Below are 17,946 nucleotides of genomic sequence, written 5' to 3'. Positions count from 1 at the left end.
TGAAGTCAGGTGAATAGTCCCAAGCCCCAGTCCCCAGTGTCCTCCAGCCACCCCAGCCCCTCCCCCGCAAATCTGCTCCCAACCCAGTATCTACCTGCACTATTCAAATATGGTAGCCACTGGCCACGTGTGGCTTTCTGAATTTTAACTAATTAAATGAAACTTTAAAAACCCAAGGAAATCCCTGGCATCCAGTGATTAGGACTCCAAACTTCCACTGCAGGGGGCATGTGTTCTATCCTGGATCCAAGAACCAAGATCATGCATGTGAGCAGTTCAGTTCAGTTGCTCAGTTGTGTCCGACTCTGCGACCTCATGAATCGCAGCACGCCAGGCCTCCCTGTCCATCACCAACTCCCGGAGTTCACTCAGACTCACGTCCATTGAGTCAGTGATGCCATCCAGCCATCTCATCCTCTGTCGTCCCCTTCTCCTCCTGCCCCCAATCCCTCCCAGCATCACAGTCTTTTCCAATGAGTCAACTCTTCTCATGAGGTGGCCAAAGTACTGGAGTTTCAGCTTTAGCATCATTCCTTCCAAAGAAATCCCAGGGTTGATCTCCTTCAGAATGGACTGGTTGGATCTCCTTGTGCATGTGAGCAGCACAGCCAAAAAACATTTTCTCAATCCAGTTCCTCCATTGTACTGGCCACATTTCAAGTGTTTGGTTTAGCACATGTGACTACACCACTACCTACTGTAGTGGACAACGCAGACGAGAACATTCGCATCACTGCAGAAAATGGACAGCAAGTTATGCTCAGCATAGAAGGCCTCAGGGACCTTTATGGGGCTGGTATCTGTTCTGATGGTGACCACGCTGTGCCAACTGATAACTTTGTGAAGTAGCACCTGAGTACACTTGCATTTGAGTTTATAGCAAAACATTACAGTTTATGGGACATTCCTCAGAACTCAAAACCTAACACTCAAGTCAACTCATAGCTCTACCTGTATAGCCAAGGGCAATGACTGTATTTACATGAACATATCCCTGTGTCACAACTGTCCTTTCTCCTGCCATCTTCTCCATGACCACAACTGAAAGGATTTCACAACAGGTGTGTTACCACTCATCCCAAAGTTAAGCTCAGGCAGGATGCCAACAATGAACCCATCAGAATGTATCTACAAAAAGTAAAATCGTCTATGATTTATCTCTAAAGAAAAGGCCACAACCCTTAGAAACAATACAATTTTTATAAAAAGACAAATGTACATATTTACATACATGTACATGTGTGGTCACACATGACTTAGTGGTCAGATGATATTTCCAATTTTAAATCACACCAAGGCGCTCACACTTGCCTCCCTGGGCCTGCTGGGGGCTGCCGGGGCCTGCCTGAGGGGGCACGTGGGTGCAGGGCAAGGCACAGTATAAATAAATGCAAAGGCCAAGAGCTTGGGAAAACGTTAGTGTACACCTCTGATCAGAAACGTGGCAAGGTCCACTAGAAAAAGTGCCAGGTTTTTTCACAAGCCCTTCAGCCTAGGCAGGGAGCAGGGTAGAGCTCCTCTGAGGCAGAGGGGGCACTGTCCCACAGGGACCCCATTCTTCCTTCACATTTCACTGGTGTTGGAACAGTCCTCAGGGCTCAGCTAGGAAGGGAAGTGGTTACTTTGGGAACAGGATTCACTTAGTGCAATTGTCTCTTAGTGCAGAGCCAGCCCTGGAGTTGGTGCCATGTTTTCTGAGGTCACTGGTCCGTTCTCTCGGGCCAGCTCAGGAATAGTAAAACCCTCTGCAGGCAGTGGGACTCAGAGGGGAAAGCTGGAGGCTGACTCCTGTCTGAGACTGCCACCTGACACACCAGTCTCAGAACCCCATCTTCCCAGGAGGCAGGGCCAGCTTTACCCCACAAGATGACTCCAGACCCTGCCCTGCTGGACTGCAAGAGGCCACTGTCCCGAGGCGGAAAGACCCATCCTTGGTCAGCAGTGGGGTCATACTTCATCATATGAAGGGGCCACAGGATTCCTGCTTCTTTGCACCACGGCCACCATGATGCCAGGCCCTGTCGCCTAAAGGAGTCAAAGGGGGTCAGGGGCCCATCTATGGTGCACAAGGAATGGCCTGGATGGAGGGCAGCCTGACTGGGGTGAGCAGGCTGTCCAACCAGCTGGGATCCATGTTCTTCATCTCTGAAGATACCAGGCCAATATACCCTAGAAGATATAAAGAAGGGTGTGTGAGGACTGGGGGGTGAGGAGGCAGATGTTTTCCCCTACCCCACCAACCCTCCAGCCCATTCCTGGAAGGCACAGACACAGCAGCTCCTGTGTCGACCCCTCAGCAGCCTCGTCTTAGGCAGACCCGAGGGCCTGGGAGCCACAGCCAGTCTGCAAGCTGTCTGCACCCAGATGAATTTAAGAAGAACGCTTTGCCTCTGCTGCTGTCTCGTAAGCCTCCCCAACCACCTCCATGCGTTTCCCATCTTTGAGAAACCATATGGGTCCAGGGTCTTCTTACCCCCAGGGCTGTCAACTTCTGGCTCCTCCTTGCAACTGAACTCTCCATAGACAGAGGTGGGCTGGGCCCCGGGTTCATTAAGCAGGTACCCCTTCCCATCCACGCTTGTCTGCTGCCACCCTGTTTGCTCCAAGAGCTGGGGACAGATAAATAAGAAGCCATCAGCTCACTTCCAGTACAGACTCACCCTCTGGCCCTGCCCACAATGAGCCAAAGCTTCTCAGCCAGGATCAGGTCCTTGGCTATTTTCATATTCTCAGATGGATACATATATGGAGTGCAGTTAGGATAGAGGCCCAGAGGTGAGGGTCTGCCCTGGGACCCTGGGCTAACATTCCCACATCTACCTTCTGGCACAGAATCTCCAAGACCTCCCTCTCTATAGGGTAAGGACATACCAACTGGGAGGGTGGCTTACAGCAATGGTTAACATGCTAAGAAAAGATGCCTTGAAATTTCAGCTAGAGTTAGGGAATTATTCCCATATCTCCATTTTCTGTGCTGAAGGAACACAGCCTGGGTATAGCTACTACGAAAACTCTTTTGTATTTATTTTAAAACCTGAAGCAGAAAAAACCTAGAGAATAATTTGCTTAAAAAAAAAAAGCCATCATGTTATAGATCCCAAAGGGTGATTATTGAAACCTGATGTGCATTTCCCAAACTAACAGGACTGGGGCATGTTGGGGCGGAGAACGTGGGCCAGGGACCCAGCACTGATGGGAGCTGAGTCAGAGCTATCTGAGGCCTGCTTTAGGACAGCATGTCAGAAACCCAGCCTCCCTCCTCCCCTCATTCCCACAGTGTTTCTTTCCCATCAGCCAAAAAGGTCAGTGGTCCCCAACCACATGGACATGACACTTGTCGGACTATGCAAGCCAACAGGTCACAACAGCAGCAGCAGCTGCCTACCCTCCAGTTTGGAAGCCCTCACTGAGAAGTAGCCACCTCTAAAGGGCACCAAAGGAGGAAGGAAGGGGCTTTTACCTTCATGATGTCCTCAGTTAATTTCCCTTCCTCGTCCTCATCTGTTGCAGCTGTGGATGGGGAAGAGCAGAGAGGTTAGCTGAGGTTAGCACTCACCCTGAAGTGCTAGCCCACCCGGCCCCCCTGCCTCTTCCCACACACACACACTGGCCTCCCAGCAGATGTCTGCCTGCCATGAAGATCACAGAGCAAAACGCTGTCCTGGTGACTCAGCCTCTTGAACCCTGAAGCCGTACCTCTTCCCACCTCTTCCCTCTCCTTTCCAGCCCACCAGTCAGCTCAGTGCCAAGTGGAGTTCTGAGCATCTTTTCTCCCTCAGGAAACCCCTCCTTGGACCCCAACAGGAAGGCCAGGCCCCAGAAGCACGAACCTTCAGAGGTGGAGGGCATGGGGGACACCTGAAAGTTGTACAGGTCGCTGGTACTGTCTGGCACAATTTCCACTGGAATGGGCCAGTTAGGGAGAGTGCTGCTGACGCCACACGGTGACAGCGCTTCAGGACAACAGAAACTGAGGGTCAGAGCTGGTGCTGCCTTAGTTTGCCAGGATACCCAGCACCCCCCGCCCCCACTCATAGCCTGCTCCAACAGGCCACCGTCCACAAGCTCAGCGCCTGCTAGATCCAAGAGTAAGAGCCTTCCCACCAGTCTACACGGTCCCCTGACAGACCCGGCCCTCCTCACCTGGAGTGAGAGTCCGTTCGATGTCCAGGTCCTGCCCTATGTAGCTGCGAACTGTGTAGTTGCTGTGGTCATCAGGCAGGGTGGAGCTACTGAGTCCATCAGAGAAGGTATCGGGGCTGTATTCCCCATACGGCTGTAGAAGGAGAAAGACGCTTAGGCCCAGGCTTGCTGTGGCACTCCTTTCACTACCCACCCTGACCCTCAGGAGACCAAAGGCTAACTGCTTAGGATCACACTCACCTTCTTCTTGGCCTTGCTCCTAGCATCTCGGCTGGACTTGGACTTTCTCTCTGTGGGGCAAACAGGCTGTCAGCCCAGCCCTGGTAGAGGCAAGCACGCCGGCCCCAGCTGCCCTTCCTCCTCCTTCCCTCTCTCCCTGAGGGCTTCCCCAGGACCCAGAGGCCTTTGGGTACCTTTCCTCTGGCTCTTGGTGAGGGGTGGGAGCATCCGGTACACCCGCACAGCTGAACTGCCCTTGTTCCTGCTCTGGTCCTTCACCTCTTCAATATCTGGCAGCGAGTTCATGGCGCAGCGAAAGTTTGCCTTCCAGGTCTTGGGATCCGGCTCCTTTTCCCCTGCTTTGTATCGGCCTAGTTGGCAGGAAAGGGGGAGAGGATCATCAGGCCTATCGGTGGGAATCCTCATTTGTGCCCTGGCTCAGAAGGACAAAGACAAGGGTATCCCTAAAGCCTGCATGCTGCCAGAGGTCCACAGTGATCAAACCAGCAGGTATTCCTGGCTGACACTGGTGCAGGCCCTGGGCTTCTCAAACGCCCAGACGTGGGCATCTGATACACCCAGCAAGCCTCTGGGAAAGCCCTACCCAGAAGCACTAGAGAGCCCAAGCCCAAAGTGCCACCTTTGTCACAGATCAAGGCAGTCTCTCTTTGGCTGTCAGCAGCCAGAAAGAAGGGACTGGTGCTTATCTGATCGTTCCAAACATGGGAGAGGACACAGAGTAGGCAACAAAGAATATTTACTGATAGGGGGACTGAGTGGTCCGAGATGGGCCAAGAGCCCCATCCTTGAAGGATAAAAGGAGGCTGCCAACCAGATGGGCCCAGGACCATTAGTCAACATCAAGAAAAAGGAAGGCCTGGATCTTTTTCAGTGTCTATGCTTGCCTCTGCTTTTGCCAGGGAGAACTTTAATTCAGCCACAAACTCCATGAAGCCATACTTTTTAAGATTTTGGCTTTATAAATTCCTTTGTGAACTTGCTGAAATGATGAACCTCTCCCCCCAAAACACAGGCCTGCTCCCTGCCCACCCTGAATTATGTACATCTCAGGGAACTCAGAGACCCCAGTGAAGATCCTCTGTGTTAACAGAAGTGCCTCCCTTTCTCTCTTTCCAGCTCCTCTTAAGCTAGAGTCCAGCACACTCACCTGTGTGAATGGCCCAGCTCCGAAACAGACAGGCATCCTTGTTGATGTCCCAGCCATGTTTCGCAGCGTGCTTCCATGGGATCTGGAAGATCATCTCCTCCTATACAGCACACGTACACACAAAGCTGTGTCAGCTCAGAGACCACAGGTTTTTGGCCTTAGTCTGCCCAGCCCCCGAGGTCTGGGAAAAGACTGACTTCCCTTTTTCACCCTGACGTCTGGCTGGGGTTGACCCATCCCAACAATGGCTTAAACAGACTGGTCCATCCCTCTGGATCTCTCAGAAGAGGCTCTGGGTTCTGATGAGCTATGGCATCATCAGGTCAGCAAAGACCTCCTTCTGCTCATTACAGATATGCTAGGACCCATACAGAGGACCCCTGGATGCTTCTCTCTGGCTTGTCAGCACCAACATGGAAGTGAGAACTCGGTCCATTACATGGGGCTTCTCAGAACAACTGTGAACACTGGCTCCTACAAAGGGAGTTCTGGTCATATACCTGCAGGAGCCCAGGACCAGACTTGGATGGTGACTACCTGTGTGACCCTGGCATTGACACTGTACCTCTGTATCCCTCACTGGTTTCCATGACATGGGGGGAAAAAAACAATACCACAGTAACAAATATAAAAGCTAAGGTCCCACTGTTATCATTACTGCTGGTTAACAGTATGGATTTTTGAGTTGAGTTGCTCAGGTTCAAATCTTGGCTCCATCGCTTTTTGTGTGATCTCATTATCTACTTCTCAGTGCCTGTTTCCTCATCTGAAAATGGAAATATTAGTAAAATCTTCCTCGCATGGCTACTTTGAGGATTAAATGACACAATGTAAGTAACATACTTAACATGGTGCCATGCTCACTCCTAGTAAGTGACCAGAGTAAGCATTAGCTATTATTATTAGTACTACTAAGCCTTCAGGGTCTGTTCTTTTTGCAACAGCAAGAGGCCTCTTGGGTCTGGACAACTGGTGCAAGGTTAGTTTTTGGCTCAACCTGCTGGGTCAGCCACCTCTTCCTGCCAGCAGTGCCCACTTCTCTGTCTCCTATCTGCCCAAGTGGAGCCCTCTAGAAGGCTGTGTGTGCCTGTAGAGGTCTCCCTCAGTACAGGCCAGAACTCTGGCTCTGCAGATGCTGGGAGAATCTTGCTGCTGGAAAACTGTTAAGTGGCCTCAGGTGGATGCCCCATGCATACCTCAAGAAGGGAGGTGGGCAGAAGGCAGCCAGTGGGGCCCTGCCTGGGCTGTGTCTTATACACTCCCTGCAGGATCCACTGGGAAATACATCTACCTACTCCTTATCACTTCCCTTTTTGAACTGCATCTGAAGCGTTGGACCCCCGAAGAACATAGGTTAAAACAGTGGCAGAAAAATCCAAAGAGTAACACTCACTTTGTTAATCCAGATCAGCCCTGGGATTTGGTTGGAATTAATCTGCATCTCTAGCCAGGGTCTCATGCGCATCCGAGTGATAGGCATGTTGGCTGTGAAGAGAAGACAGAAGGCTCCTGTTAGGAGTCTGTTGAGCAGTCCCTCGCCACTACCCAGCCCCACCCCGAGTCATTCAGTTACCCTCCCCTGCCCTCATCTAGATACCAAGTACTACAATCATGCAGAAGGGGACTTTCTCTCTAATAAAACCTCCCTCCAAATCTTTTCAGCATCTTGAGCAACACACTCCCTCCCTCAGCCCCTCCTAGGCAGTCTTGGGAGAGGACAGACATGCCAAGTGATACTTTGAAGATTTATGTTAAGGACAAGAGACAAAACACACAGATATCTAAATACTGGAACTTTACTCCCCGAATTCAAATCGTTTGGGAAGCGAGGGGCTTCTTTTGCTTGATGCCAAGAAATTTCCCTGTTTGAGTTGTCACTAGCCGTGCACCCTCCCTAATGGACAGTCACCCTGCATCCTCATCACCGCCCCCCCCCCCAATCTATCCCTTGCCTGCCTGACAGCCACAGTGCCCAGGCCGATACGCTAACCCTTTGGGCCTGGTTGCCCTCCTTGGGCAAAGTGGCCCAAAGAACACCTGTGGCGCCTCTTCCCGCGGTTCCGGGAGGTCCTCCAACCACCCAGCGCAGCCGGCCCCAGCCTCCGCCACCTGCAGAGACAGCCCGAAACCTGGGGGCTGGGCCTGAGCTGGAACCGCCGAAAAGCCGGCGCAGGGAGCAAAGGGCGCCCATGCTTTGATATACAGTCGAATCCCCCGCACAGCCCTTGGATGCGCGCAACCAACACAGAGGGCCACCCAGAGGCCGCCAGCGGCTCTGGCACGGACAACCTCGGCGGGGTGGGCGGTCCACGCCGCTGCCCGCCCTCCCCGCGCAGCTGCTTGCGGCTCCTCGGGCGCCCTCCGAGCCCGCGCGGGGGCCCCGGCAACGCCGCGCACCCGTCACTCTCCCGGCAAGGGTTTTAGTCCCCCACTTCCTGGCGCCCCGAGAGCGCCTTTGTCCGAAGCCACCGGTGTCCCCTGCGGCGAAGGCGAGCTCACCTCGACGGCAGGCGCTCCCCGACGGCAGCAACCGAGGGTCCCGGCGAGGACTGCTTTGGCCGGCGCTAGGAGCGCGATTCCAGTGGGAACGGGGAGAAGGCAGAGGATGCCCGGGTCGCGGAGCCGCTGGGCACGGCTGGCCTTGACTTGGCACGGCTCTCGCTGGCCTCTGCTTAGCCAGACTTGGGCGCACGTCCTGCCTCGACGAAGGAGTGGCGCGCTCTGCCTGAACCGCGGCGCCGCGGAGAATCTAAACACTTAGCGGGATTCCCCCAGCCCGGGCCGGGCCCCGCCTCCTAGAGAGGCGAGTGGACGCCCATTGGCCAGCGCCGCCTCATCATTTCGGGGAAATCAGGCTGTTGTAGAGCTAGCGGCGAAGGGGAAGTACAGGGCGGCTGCCCCTCCCCACCCCCTCCGGCCTGGCGCCGCCGCCCCGGGGCGACCGCGGGCCCGCCCCGCCGGCTCCCACTCCACCCCCATACCAGCGCACCAGCGCTCCTGGAAAGTCGAACGCCCCCGGCCCGCAGTTGCTCCCCTCACTCGGCGCTCACCCAGCCTGCTAGCTCCTGAGGCCATCTCCTTGCGCTTCTTTCCTGGGGATGCCCCGGGATCTCTTGTCTTCCCAGCCCCGGTGAGGGGGTCACCCCGGCACCTGCCGTCCTCTTCAGAGTGGACGCGAGGATTGAATCCTTGAAAACCAACCTGCTTCCTCAAGCCCGTTAATGGGTGTCAAGCAGGGAGCGTTTCGGCCTTCAAACCTTCGAGGGGTGGCCCACCTCCGGGGGGTTCACCTTCCCCGGGGAAGTAAAGGAAATCCTACCCTGCGTGGGGCTGCCAAGACGAGAGAAGAAATCCCTGTTTGGCAGCTGTAGTTTCCTCAACTCCAAAACAATAGCCCTACTTTGCTGCTTTCCCGTGACAGAGAGATGATGTCTGAAACATCATGCCCTACTTGGGCAGCAGATGATGCGTGGTTTTCGAGGCCCCTGCTAGAGTCTGTGACCAGGGACAGACCTCTTCCGCTTCTCCATCTACATTCTTGGGACTGCCCCGCTGCTGGCCTTAGGGAAAGAGAGAAGGGTTTCAGAGAAGCCAGGACTGCTGAGTTGGGGTGGGGGTGGGGTAGCATTGGTTCCTCCTAGCACTCCTGCCTTAGGCCACCTCCACAGCCTCACTTGGTCCTTGCATGAGAGCCTTCCCTGGCAGCACTGGTTTAGTTTCTGGGGCCTCAGGGCTTGGTCCAGAGAGATTCTGGGCAAATGGGGTATTTGCTTACCTTGATCAAGGCCATGGGTCTAGCTAAATGGTTGGGGAGCCCAGGTCCCAGGTGCTTTGGGAATGATAGCTATCGAACTCCTGTGCTTACAACTAGACCTTGCCCTACTTGTACACCTAGAAGCCGGGCTGAATCTTCATTTTTCTCTCCAGAGCTCTGGCCAGCAGGCTTCTTTCTTCATCTCCCCAAAGCTGCTGACTCAGAGGTAAATCTCTCTTCCAGGTCGGGTTGGCTGTGTCATTCCTGTCATCCCAGCTCTCCCTCCATAGCAGCACCCTGTTGCAGTGCTGCAGGCTGGAAACAGACACATGGATGCACCATTCCACCGTGTCAGTCACGCTATAGCTTTCCTCCCACAGAGGAAATGGATGGGTTAATCCAATTCTGGTACACCAGAATCTGATGCTGTGACTAAGGCCACACTTGGTTCCCAGGAAACCAATAGGAATGGGTCAGAGCTGTCTCCCAGATACTGATGGGCGAGGGAGCTGAGAGGCAGAGAGGCAGGAGAAACTGTGAGGAATGAGACTACCTGGGTGTTAAGCAAATGGAAGGTGCTGAAACCCTGGAAGGGGGAGAAGGGTTGGGGTGCTTTAAATGACAGAAGGGAGTGGGAATGCACTACAGAAACCAAGACCTTTCGAGCAAGAAGAGAAGAAAACAAGTGGCTCCTGAGTTGCTAAGTCTGTTTTCTGTGCAGCAAATGAGTGCTTGTCCTACCCCTAGGAAACTGACACAGCTGCTGGAAAATGCAGAGTGAGATTAGGGAAGCGAAGTTTGCATTTCATGTGGTCTGAGAAATTGACCTTGGGAAGGCAACAGGAGAGAGTAAAGTGTGCTTTAAAATAAAAATTTTAATTCATAGATAATCATCTGTAGGTATACATCTATAATGAGCGTCTTTCTGTGTCATGAAACATACTTCTGCAACATCATTTGTAATGGGTATATATTATTCTTCCATAAGGATAAATAAAAATTTACCCAATTAATCCCCTATTGTAGGACATTTAGGTTATTTCCATTTTTTTCATAATACAGACAGCACTGTGTAGCTAAATCTTTGCGCACACCAATCACTTTTTTGCTAAGGAGAAATTCCCCAGTGTTAGTATTTACCAGTGAAATTGTCATTTTACATTTTTGAAGTGATCTTTGCCTTTTTTTTTAACTTTTAACTTTGGGGATTCTTTCATACTCTTGATGCTTATTATGATTGGGGGTGCTATACTCCAATCAGTGAAATAAAAGCTAACCTCTGTTTAAGCATCTCACATTTTTATTGTAACTGTTCTTGATGAATCCCATTCTAAGATGTATCACGCATTCCTTGTGAAGCTAGACAGATGCATTTTGTCCTTTTTAGGTTTCTGTTAGTAATTCAGGGCTGGCCTTTCCACATTTCTGACTCAAAATACTCTTCTGTACTTCCAGCCATCCCCTTTGGGCAGGTGACCTCCAAAACCACACTGTGGCTGCCTTCTGGCTGCTCCCCTACAAACATATCCGCAGATTCCACACACAGCAAACAGAACTCTTGGCCTCCCACTTCCGCACTGCCCCCAGCAGATTTCTTCCTAGTTCCAGCTCCCTCTCTGGTGAAGTCTTTCCCATCCTCCTCCCCTCTTGGCCTCATCTGGTCCTCTGGGTCTTTCTTCCCTACATCAAGTCCTGCTTTCACATTTGAGGATCAGACTGCTGTTACCACAGTCTCCCCTTGGGACTGCCTCCCTTTCTGGCCTGCCCTCCAGGCACCTCTGCTCTAGGATTATTTCTGTAACTTTGATGACCTCCCTAACATTCAGGGTACACATGGGAGCTTTGTGAGTTCCCTTAGACTCCTTAGCCCCACATTCAATTCACTGCTGACTGTGGTCCCAAGCGTCCCATTCCAACCTTCTGTCCCACAACTCCCCTACCCTTGGACTACAGGGCCATGGAAAGAGAACACAGAATTTGAGTTGTGAAGCTGCATTCTTGTGCTTTTTGCCACTTTGCTGTGTGACCTCAGGCAAGTTATTGTCCTTCTCTGGGTCTCAGTTTTCTCATCTGTAAAATAGAAGTACTCTCTGCGCATCTGTCCTAATTTGTTACAAAGATGAAAGAAATTATGTAGACTATCAAACTCCTTTCTCAAGTGTAAGACATTAGTCAAATGACATGTGTTCACAGTAATGCATGAGCCTTTCACTGTATTTCCATTCTCTGAACACACTTTGTATTTTCCCCCTGTCTTTCCTCTTTCCATTTGCTCCTCATCCCTGACTTCCTAGGATACTCAGTATCACTCACCTTACCTGCCGCTCCCCCACTCCCCGCACTTCAATTTCAGTCTCTGTTTTAAGGCCCAGAGCAAATGCCTGGTCTTCTATGAAGCAGCCAACCAGAAATCCTTCCCCTCCTCAAAACCCCCTAGACCTCAACTTTCATGTTGTCTTTTTCTCTTCCACTTATCACCTTCTGGGTGGTGACTTTCTGTAGAACAAAGTCTGCATTTGTTTTTGTTTGTTTTTTTTTTTTTTTTAACCAGCCGAACATTATGCAAGATCTTAGTTCCCAGGGATCAGACCCATGCCCCCTGCAGTGGAAGTGCAGAGTCTTAACCACTGGACCACCAGGGAAGTCCCAAAGCCTGTGGTTTTTCTGCAACAGACCCGAGGGTTTTCTGCAGAGTTCCTCACACTGCAGCTGGAGTTAGCTCACTCAAGGATACCTTCCATCTATACCGTCACTCAATAAGGGTACATTTATTGCAGTTGTTCTGTATTAGGGTCTGAAGTTTTCTGGGCTGGCAGATGGGGCTGGCAGATGAGGCTTACCGGCTGGCAGAACCACCTTTGAGATGGCCTCTGCAATCAGGCTGCTGAAGGCAAGATCACCTCTCTGGAAACCTTTTCCTTGATGGACTAAATCATGCCCCCAGCCCCCTTCCTCAGACTCTCCGAGGCTCTCAGTGTTCACCACCCAGGGTGGGTTCCAGTTAGTCCTGAAGTACAGAACCCAGCAAGGCTTTAACTAGGTTTTTGAGAGTAGTGCAGTCCTGCATCCCTGTAGGGCCTGCTACCCAGAGAATAGGCCACAGTCCCCAAAGCAGATGAAACCCAGCAGGCGTTTCACCCCCCAGGTCCAGAGGGAGGGCTATCTTAGATGCTAGAAGTCCATCCCAGCCATCATCTATACAGCAACTTGGAAGCAGGGCAGTCCTAAACTATGAAGTGCAGAACACAAAGTCAGGCATAAAATAATCTAAAAGCAACCCAAAGCTTTAAGATAGAATCTAGGCATCATCATCCTAGCTGAAATGAGCCTAACTGGAGATGAAGAAAGTCGTTTCTTAATTCATTCAGCAAATATGAATGGCACTCCTGCTCTGGGTCAATTCCAGGTTTGGCCCTGGGGATGTGCTCAGGCACGAGACTAGCCCCTCCCGTCTCACAACTCAGGCAAAAATGGTGTATGACACAGCAGAATAAACGTTGTGCTGTTATAAAAACCCTAAACGCAGAGTGGGAGGCTGCAGCTGACTGCGAAAGCACTAGGGGTCTGGCGATACAAGAGTGGGCCGAGGATTGCTCCAGCGCTCCGGGACCGGAACCCCGGAGGGGGAGCTGGGTGTCAGTGTGGGCTGCCACTGATGCCCTCTGCAGTTTCATTTCTTATAAACACCGCGTTGGGAGGAAAAGCAGCCTCGGCTCTCCAACCACCCCAAGGGGCCCCGAGGCGGGGCTGAAGCTCTGTGGCCGCGACCCGGAGTGGGGCTGGATGGGACCAGCCCCCTCCTCCACCCTTCCTACTCCCACCCCACCCCCGCCAATGGGTCTTGCACCGCGGCCCAGCGCCCCGGCAGGCTTCCTGGCCTTGCTGGGGGCAACAGCACCCCTACTTCGTCCTGGGTAATCGAGTCCCAGTCTGGAGCCCCTCGCCCTAGGTGACCCAAGTTCGCGCTTCCCGGGGTCTGAGATGGGTGTGTTTTTGGAGGGGAGGGGGCGCAAGCTCTTCCGGCCAACTTCCACATTCCTGCTCGGCCCAGGCTGGGGGTGAGTTGGGGTGAGCGGCCGGCTCTGGGCTGGCCGGCTTCCTGGAAAGGGAGGGAGGGAAGGAGAAAAGCAAAGCCTCCAGTCCTCGCGGCCCGGGTGGCGGCCTGGGGCCGCCCCTCCCCCTCCGCAGCTGGCTGCCCCGCCCGTGCCAGGCAGCTCACCTGCCGGCAGCCGGCCGGGGCACTTCCTCCTTCTTCGCTCAGCCTCCCGCTGCGGGCCACAGGTTTGCAGCCAGCTTCGCAGCTACAGGCTGTGTGAACTCGGGCAAGTTGCCAAACTGCTCCGTGCCCGCCGCCCCACCCCCCCCCCTACGATGAAGGGGTGCAGAGTCTGGTACAGAGCTCTTTGTAAACGCCCCTGCCCTTCCTTCTTATCCCCCCTGCCTCCCTCCCCTGGTTTGGCGGACGCACAGTAGGCGCACACAAATGGCGCCCACCTCTACCTTGTTGCAGGGGAGGCTATGTTGCTTGCCACCCCTCGCTGGGCACTGCGCCATCGGATGCAACCTAAATGATTGGGTTAGAATTGCAGCTTTCCCGCGGGCCGTGCTGAGCCGCTGGGGAAGATACCCTCAGGGGGTGGGCGCCGAGCACAGCCCTGGCACTCAGAAGGGCCCCCCACCTCCGCCTCGGCCCCGTCGATCCGGGAGGGGCCGCTTCGGCCGCCCAGTTCTGACCCAGCCGCGGGCGCAGGCCCCAGTTGCCAGCTCCCGGCTGGCGCGGGGGGCGGGGCCTGGGTTTCGGTTTCTTGCAAACGCGGCGGCAATAGGGAAATCGAGGAGTTTCCGGGAACCTCGCCGGGAGCGCAGAGGCTCGCGAGCTGCGGATGCGCGAGGAGGAGGGGGACGGGAGGGTGTCCAGTGTCGCGGGCCCGTGGCCCTCTGGAAGTTCCAGCGGGAACCGGGGAAAACCGGCCTCGGAAAAGCCCCACCTGCATGCACCTGCCCCCAGCCTGCTCCCGGGTGGCGTTCGTTCCTAAGGGAGCGTGGTGCGGTGTGGATGCAAGGGCTATACTTGTGTGTGAGGACCGGACTGTATGCAGGCTGGAGGAGTCAGGAATGTGGAGGCCCCCCTCAAAGGGCCGAGGTCTCCAATTGTAACACTGGCTTGTTTTATTGTCTTCATAACTCTTCTCATTGTCTTCATAGCACGTATCATTGCTGAAATTATCCTTTGTGTGTATGTGTTGGTGGATTCCTCCCACCTATCTTGAAGCCCCTTGAGGGTGTGGCCCTGCCTGCCTAGTCCAGCCTGCTGGGTCCTGAGAGCCTCCAATGGGCCTAACACAAGGAGGATGCCGGGTGACTGCTTATTGAATGGATGAAGAAATGGAATGAGTTAGAGGCATTTAGGGTGGGCCCTGTGGCCTTCTGAGCTGCTCCCAGGGGATCTCTGGGCCCCCAGCTGTTCTTGCCCGCTAACCTGGTCAGGTCAAGCTGATGCCCCCAGCTGAAGGAAGTCCCACTCTGTAAGAGAGGCCTTCACCTCCTTGAGAGGGAGTCCCCTGTGACTTCCAGAGAACTGCCTTCCAGATGGGGTGGCTGGGCAGTGAGCACACTGTCGTCATCACAGAGGAATGCTGGCTGTGGGGGTCGGCCACTTCCTTCCCTCCCCAGGGCTTGCAGCTCAGGCCAGGGATAACTGGGGGTTGGGCCTGTATCTGAGCCAGGGAGGCTGGGAGTTTGGGATGGTGCGGGCCGAGTCTAGCACCCTACCCTGACCTCTTCAGACCAAAGTCATGCCTGCGGTTAAGGTGGGCTGCGCACACATATTTCCTAAATCCTTGCTTTGGAGCTCCTGCATAAAGATCTCCTTGCTTGTAGCCTTGAGAAAGACATATCAAACAGATAGAGCTCCCTGTGTCCAGAGAAGCTGAGGGTGGAGCAGTGAGCAGCAGTGGCCGCTCTGAGGCACCCAGCTAACCAGTGGAGGGGCAGACAGACCCTCAAGCATCCCTTGCCCAGTCCAGCACTGGTTTCCTCTGGCCCAGGCTCAGGAGCAGGGTGGCTGGCCTGGGAGAGGGCCAGGGAAACTCCAAACGCTGCAAGAGAGGATTTTGTGCTGTGAGCACAGTCCCTGGTGACCCTGGTGACTCAGCCTGGGAATCCCAACTCCAGGGGCTGCCATGGAAATAAGGGTTAAGACATTGAGGGGGTGCCCCTAAGGGGTCCAGAGACCATGGCAGCAATTTAGTGAGGCTCCAAACCAAATAAGGCCTTGTCTCCTCCTTCTCTTGTGGCCCAAGTCTGGACCCACTGTTGCTGGTCCTCTGCCTAGTCCAAACAGTCTCTTTGAGACAGAGAACTCAACCCCGATCCCTGATCCTCTCCCATAAAGTGGACTTTGAGAAGAAACCTGGTCTTCGAGTGTCTACGTCGGACTTCATTTGCTGTCTCATTTTGGAAACAGTAGATGTAGCTTAAGCTAGAAAATATCAACAAGAATATGTCTTTGTAGCTTGGATTCAGCAACTGCTGAGTTATAGGAATGTTCATAGAAGGAAAACAGGGCAAGAGACAGGAGAAAAGGGGGTTGGCCCAGCAGGTGCTCTGTCCTGTTCACTGCTGTAATCCCAGGATCCAGCCTTGCCTGAGCACAGCAGATACCCTATGAGCGAGGTGTGGCATGGATGGGGATAGATGGATGGATGATGGATTCGGATCAGTATGCCCCCAGTGGGAAGGAAGAAGGGAGGGACACGGCTTTCCTGAGCATCACTGTGGTCATTTCTGTGCGGTTCTGTCATTCCAAGAGGATCTTTGCTCCCTCTTCAGTTGTCTTCACACGTGTGTCCTCTCCCAATCATGCAGAGAGACTGGGTGTCCAGTGACATTGGCCAGCCAGCCACATAAAAGGGAAAGGGGCTCTTAACATCAGGTAGGGTTTCTCTTCCTCTCCTGGAAGGTAGGCCCACAAAGGCCTCAATTTAGATAGATAGAACCTCAGCTAAGTGTGAGAGGTTCCAGTCCTTTCTCTGCGTGAGTGAGTATCAAGAAAGTCTCTCTTGACTGACTGACTGACTGGCAGGAGGGATGAAGGGTCAGCAGAGAGCCACCTGCCTGGATAGTCCGGACAAAGCATGACTGACTGCCCTCCAGCTTGGCAAGTGAGAGACTACAATGATCATGTCACCAGGTCAGATAGCCATTGTGATAGCTAACTCCTAGATTGCTGCTCTGGGAGTATTTCAGAGGACTCGGTCCCCATTGGGGGTAAAATGGACCAGGGTTTGCTGGGAGAAGGCGCTCTTAGCCAGGAGGCCCCTGGTGACTCATCACTGCCAGGAAACAAAAATTAGTCTCCTTTCCTCAAGAACCCTCAAGAATGTTGGAGAAGACGTCCCACAGCCTCATGGGCTGGAGCACACATGTATTCTTTGTTGCTAGTTGAGTGGTGACTCTAGAAGGCTGAAGACATAGAGGCATCTGATGGGCATGCAATGTTTCTCAGCCCCATGCCTGTACCAGCCATGCAGAGGCACTTCGAAGTGAGTCGGCACGGTCCCCACCGCTACCCTGGATATGAGCTCTCTGCGGACAAAAGATGGGGTTATTACCCTCAGAGCCCCCTCCTGGCACCCAGCTCACTCCTTACAAACAGCAGACAATTAGTAAGTGCACTTGATTGCAGAATGACAGATGTATATCCTGCCTGTAGTATGAGGCGAAGGAGCAGAGATGCTGGGACGTAGGGACAGAAGTGATTTATCTCTGCCAGAGTTCACAGGCAGTCACTCTGAGGAACTAGCATTCAAGGGCCTTGAAGGGTGATGAGTCAGCCGTGGGGAGCTTGTTTAGATTGTAGGCACAGCCCAAGCAAAAGCCTGGAGGCTCCCAAGTGCAGGACAGATCCTGCCTGTGGTGTGGCCTTGTGGCCTTGTATGGCTGCTCCAGGAACTAAGGCTGGACCAGCCCACAGGAGCCATACCATGAAGAGGCTTTAGTGCTCCTCAGAAGTATGGACTTGATCCTGGCTGTGCAGGGTGAAACTGAGAGTCTGATCTGTGGTTCAGAAATCTCTCTGTGGAGGAGACGCTCACGCAACTGTGTTCCTGCTTGACCATGAGAGTGAGTGTCTCTCCTTGAATGTCATACCGCAGGCCCCTACTTGCATTGCCCTTGTCTGGGACCCTGGTGCAAACCGAGGCAGGGCAATGGACAGGAGGCAGCTCGGGTCGCTCCACGTGGGTTGGGGCTCTGGCCACAGGGGATGGAGAGAAGTGAGTTTAGTTGACAGCAGTATCCGTGGATGGCCTGGATGTGAGGTGGGTTGGAGTAGAACCCTTCCCAGGCCTTCCCAAGGTTCCCCATTCTGGGAGAAATGTAGGGAGATTCCCCACTTTGCCTAAGGGGCCATTGCTTTGATCTCAGGCTATGAGTCTGGGGAGCTGAGGGCATTGAGCTAAAGTGTAGGACAGGTGATCAAAATTCACACATTGTCCCAGGAATACCCAGGTCACTGGTGATCACAGCCAGAACCTGAAACAACATACCAGCACTCTTTGGCCCTGCCCTTTGGACACTGGGTGTGTGGGTACAACAGGCCAGGAAGGCTGGATAAGGGTGCCCCACTGCTGGATGCAGTGTTCTATAAATTCATCATCCC

General features: G+C 53.5%; 1 protein-coding gene and 1 long non-coding RNA gene across 2 annotated transcripts in view; one reads left to right on the top strand and one right to left on the bottom strand.

Annotated features, from left to right (window-relative positions):
• The window catches only part of LOC128050883 (uncharacterized), a 111,109-nt gene that overhangs the window by 62,255 nt on the left and 30,908 nt on the right, over window positions 1-17,946 (top strand). The gene's annotated exons all lie outside the window — the stretch shown is intronic.
• On the bottom strand, window positions 1,190-8,229 carry IRF1 (interferon regulatory factor 1). The gene is made up of 10 exons (XM_052643310.1): window positions 8,030-8,229; window positions 6,924-7,015; window positions 5,531-5,630; window positions 4,557-4,733; window positions 4,384-4,433; window positions 4,144-4,276; window positions 3,831-3,953; window positions 3,461-3,510; window positions 2,474-2,609; window positions 1,190-2,169 (listed from the first exon to the last, which is right to left on the bottom strand). Exons 2-10 carry the CDS (start codon window positions 7,008-7,010, stop codon window positions 2,057-2,059), a joined length of 969 nt encoding a protein of 322 aa, XP_052499270.1. The 5' UTR covers window positions 7,011-7,015; window positions 8,030-8,229; the 3' UTR covers window positions 1,190-2,056.

Source organism: Budorcas taxicolor, chromosome 7 (assembly GCF_023091745.1).
Source record: "Budorcas taxicolor isolate Tak-1 chromosome 7, Takin1.1, whole genome shotgun sequence".
In the NCBI taxonomy this organism is placed as follows: Eukaryota; Metazoa; Chordata; class Mammalia; order Artiodactyla; family Bovidae; genus Budorcas; species Budorcas taxicolor.
The sequence above is the reverse complement of the archived record's forward strand: the minus strand, read 5'-3'. Positions and strand labels throughout refer to the sequence as shown.

What these genes read in the sequence shown, in the direction of transcription:
- IRF1 (XM_052643310.1), bottom strand. Translation starts at nt 7,010, where the DNA reads ATGCCTATCACTCGGATGCGCATGAGACCCTGGCTAGAGATGCAGATT. An exon ending in GAGCTGGGCCATTCACACAG is followed by an intron (nt 4,734 to 5,530) that starts GTGAGTGTGCTG and finishes CCTGCCAACTAG; the next exon opens with GCCGATACAAAGCAGGGGAA. An exon ending in AGAAGTTGACAGCCCTGGGG is followed by an intron (nt 2,170 to 2,473) that starts GTAAGAAGACCC and finishes TATATCTTCTAG; the next exon opens with GGTATATTGGCCTGGTATCT.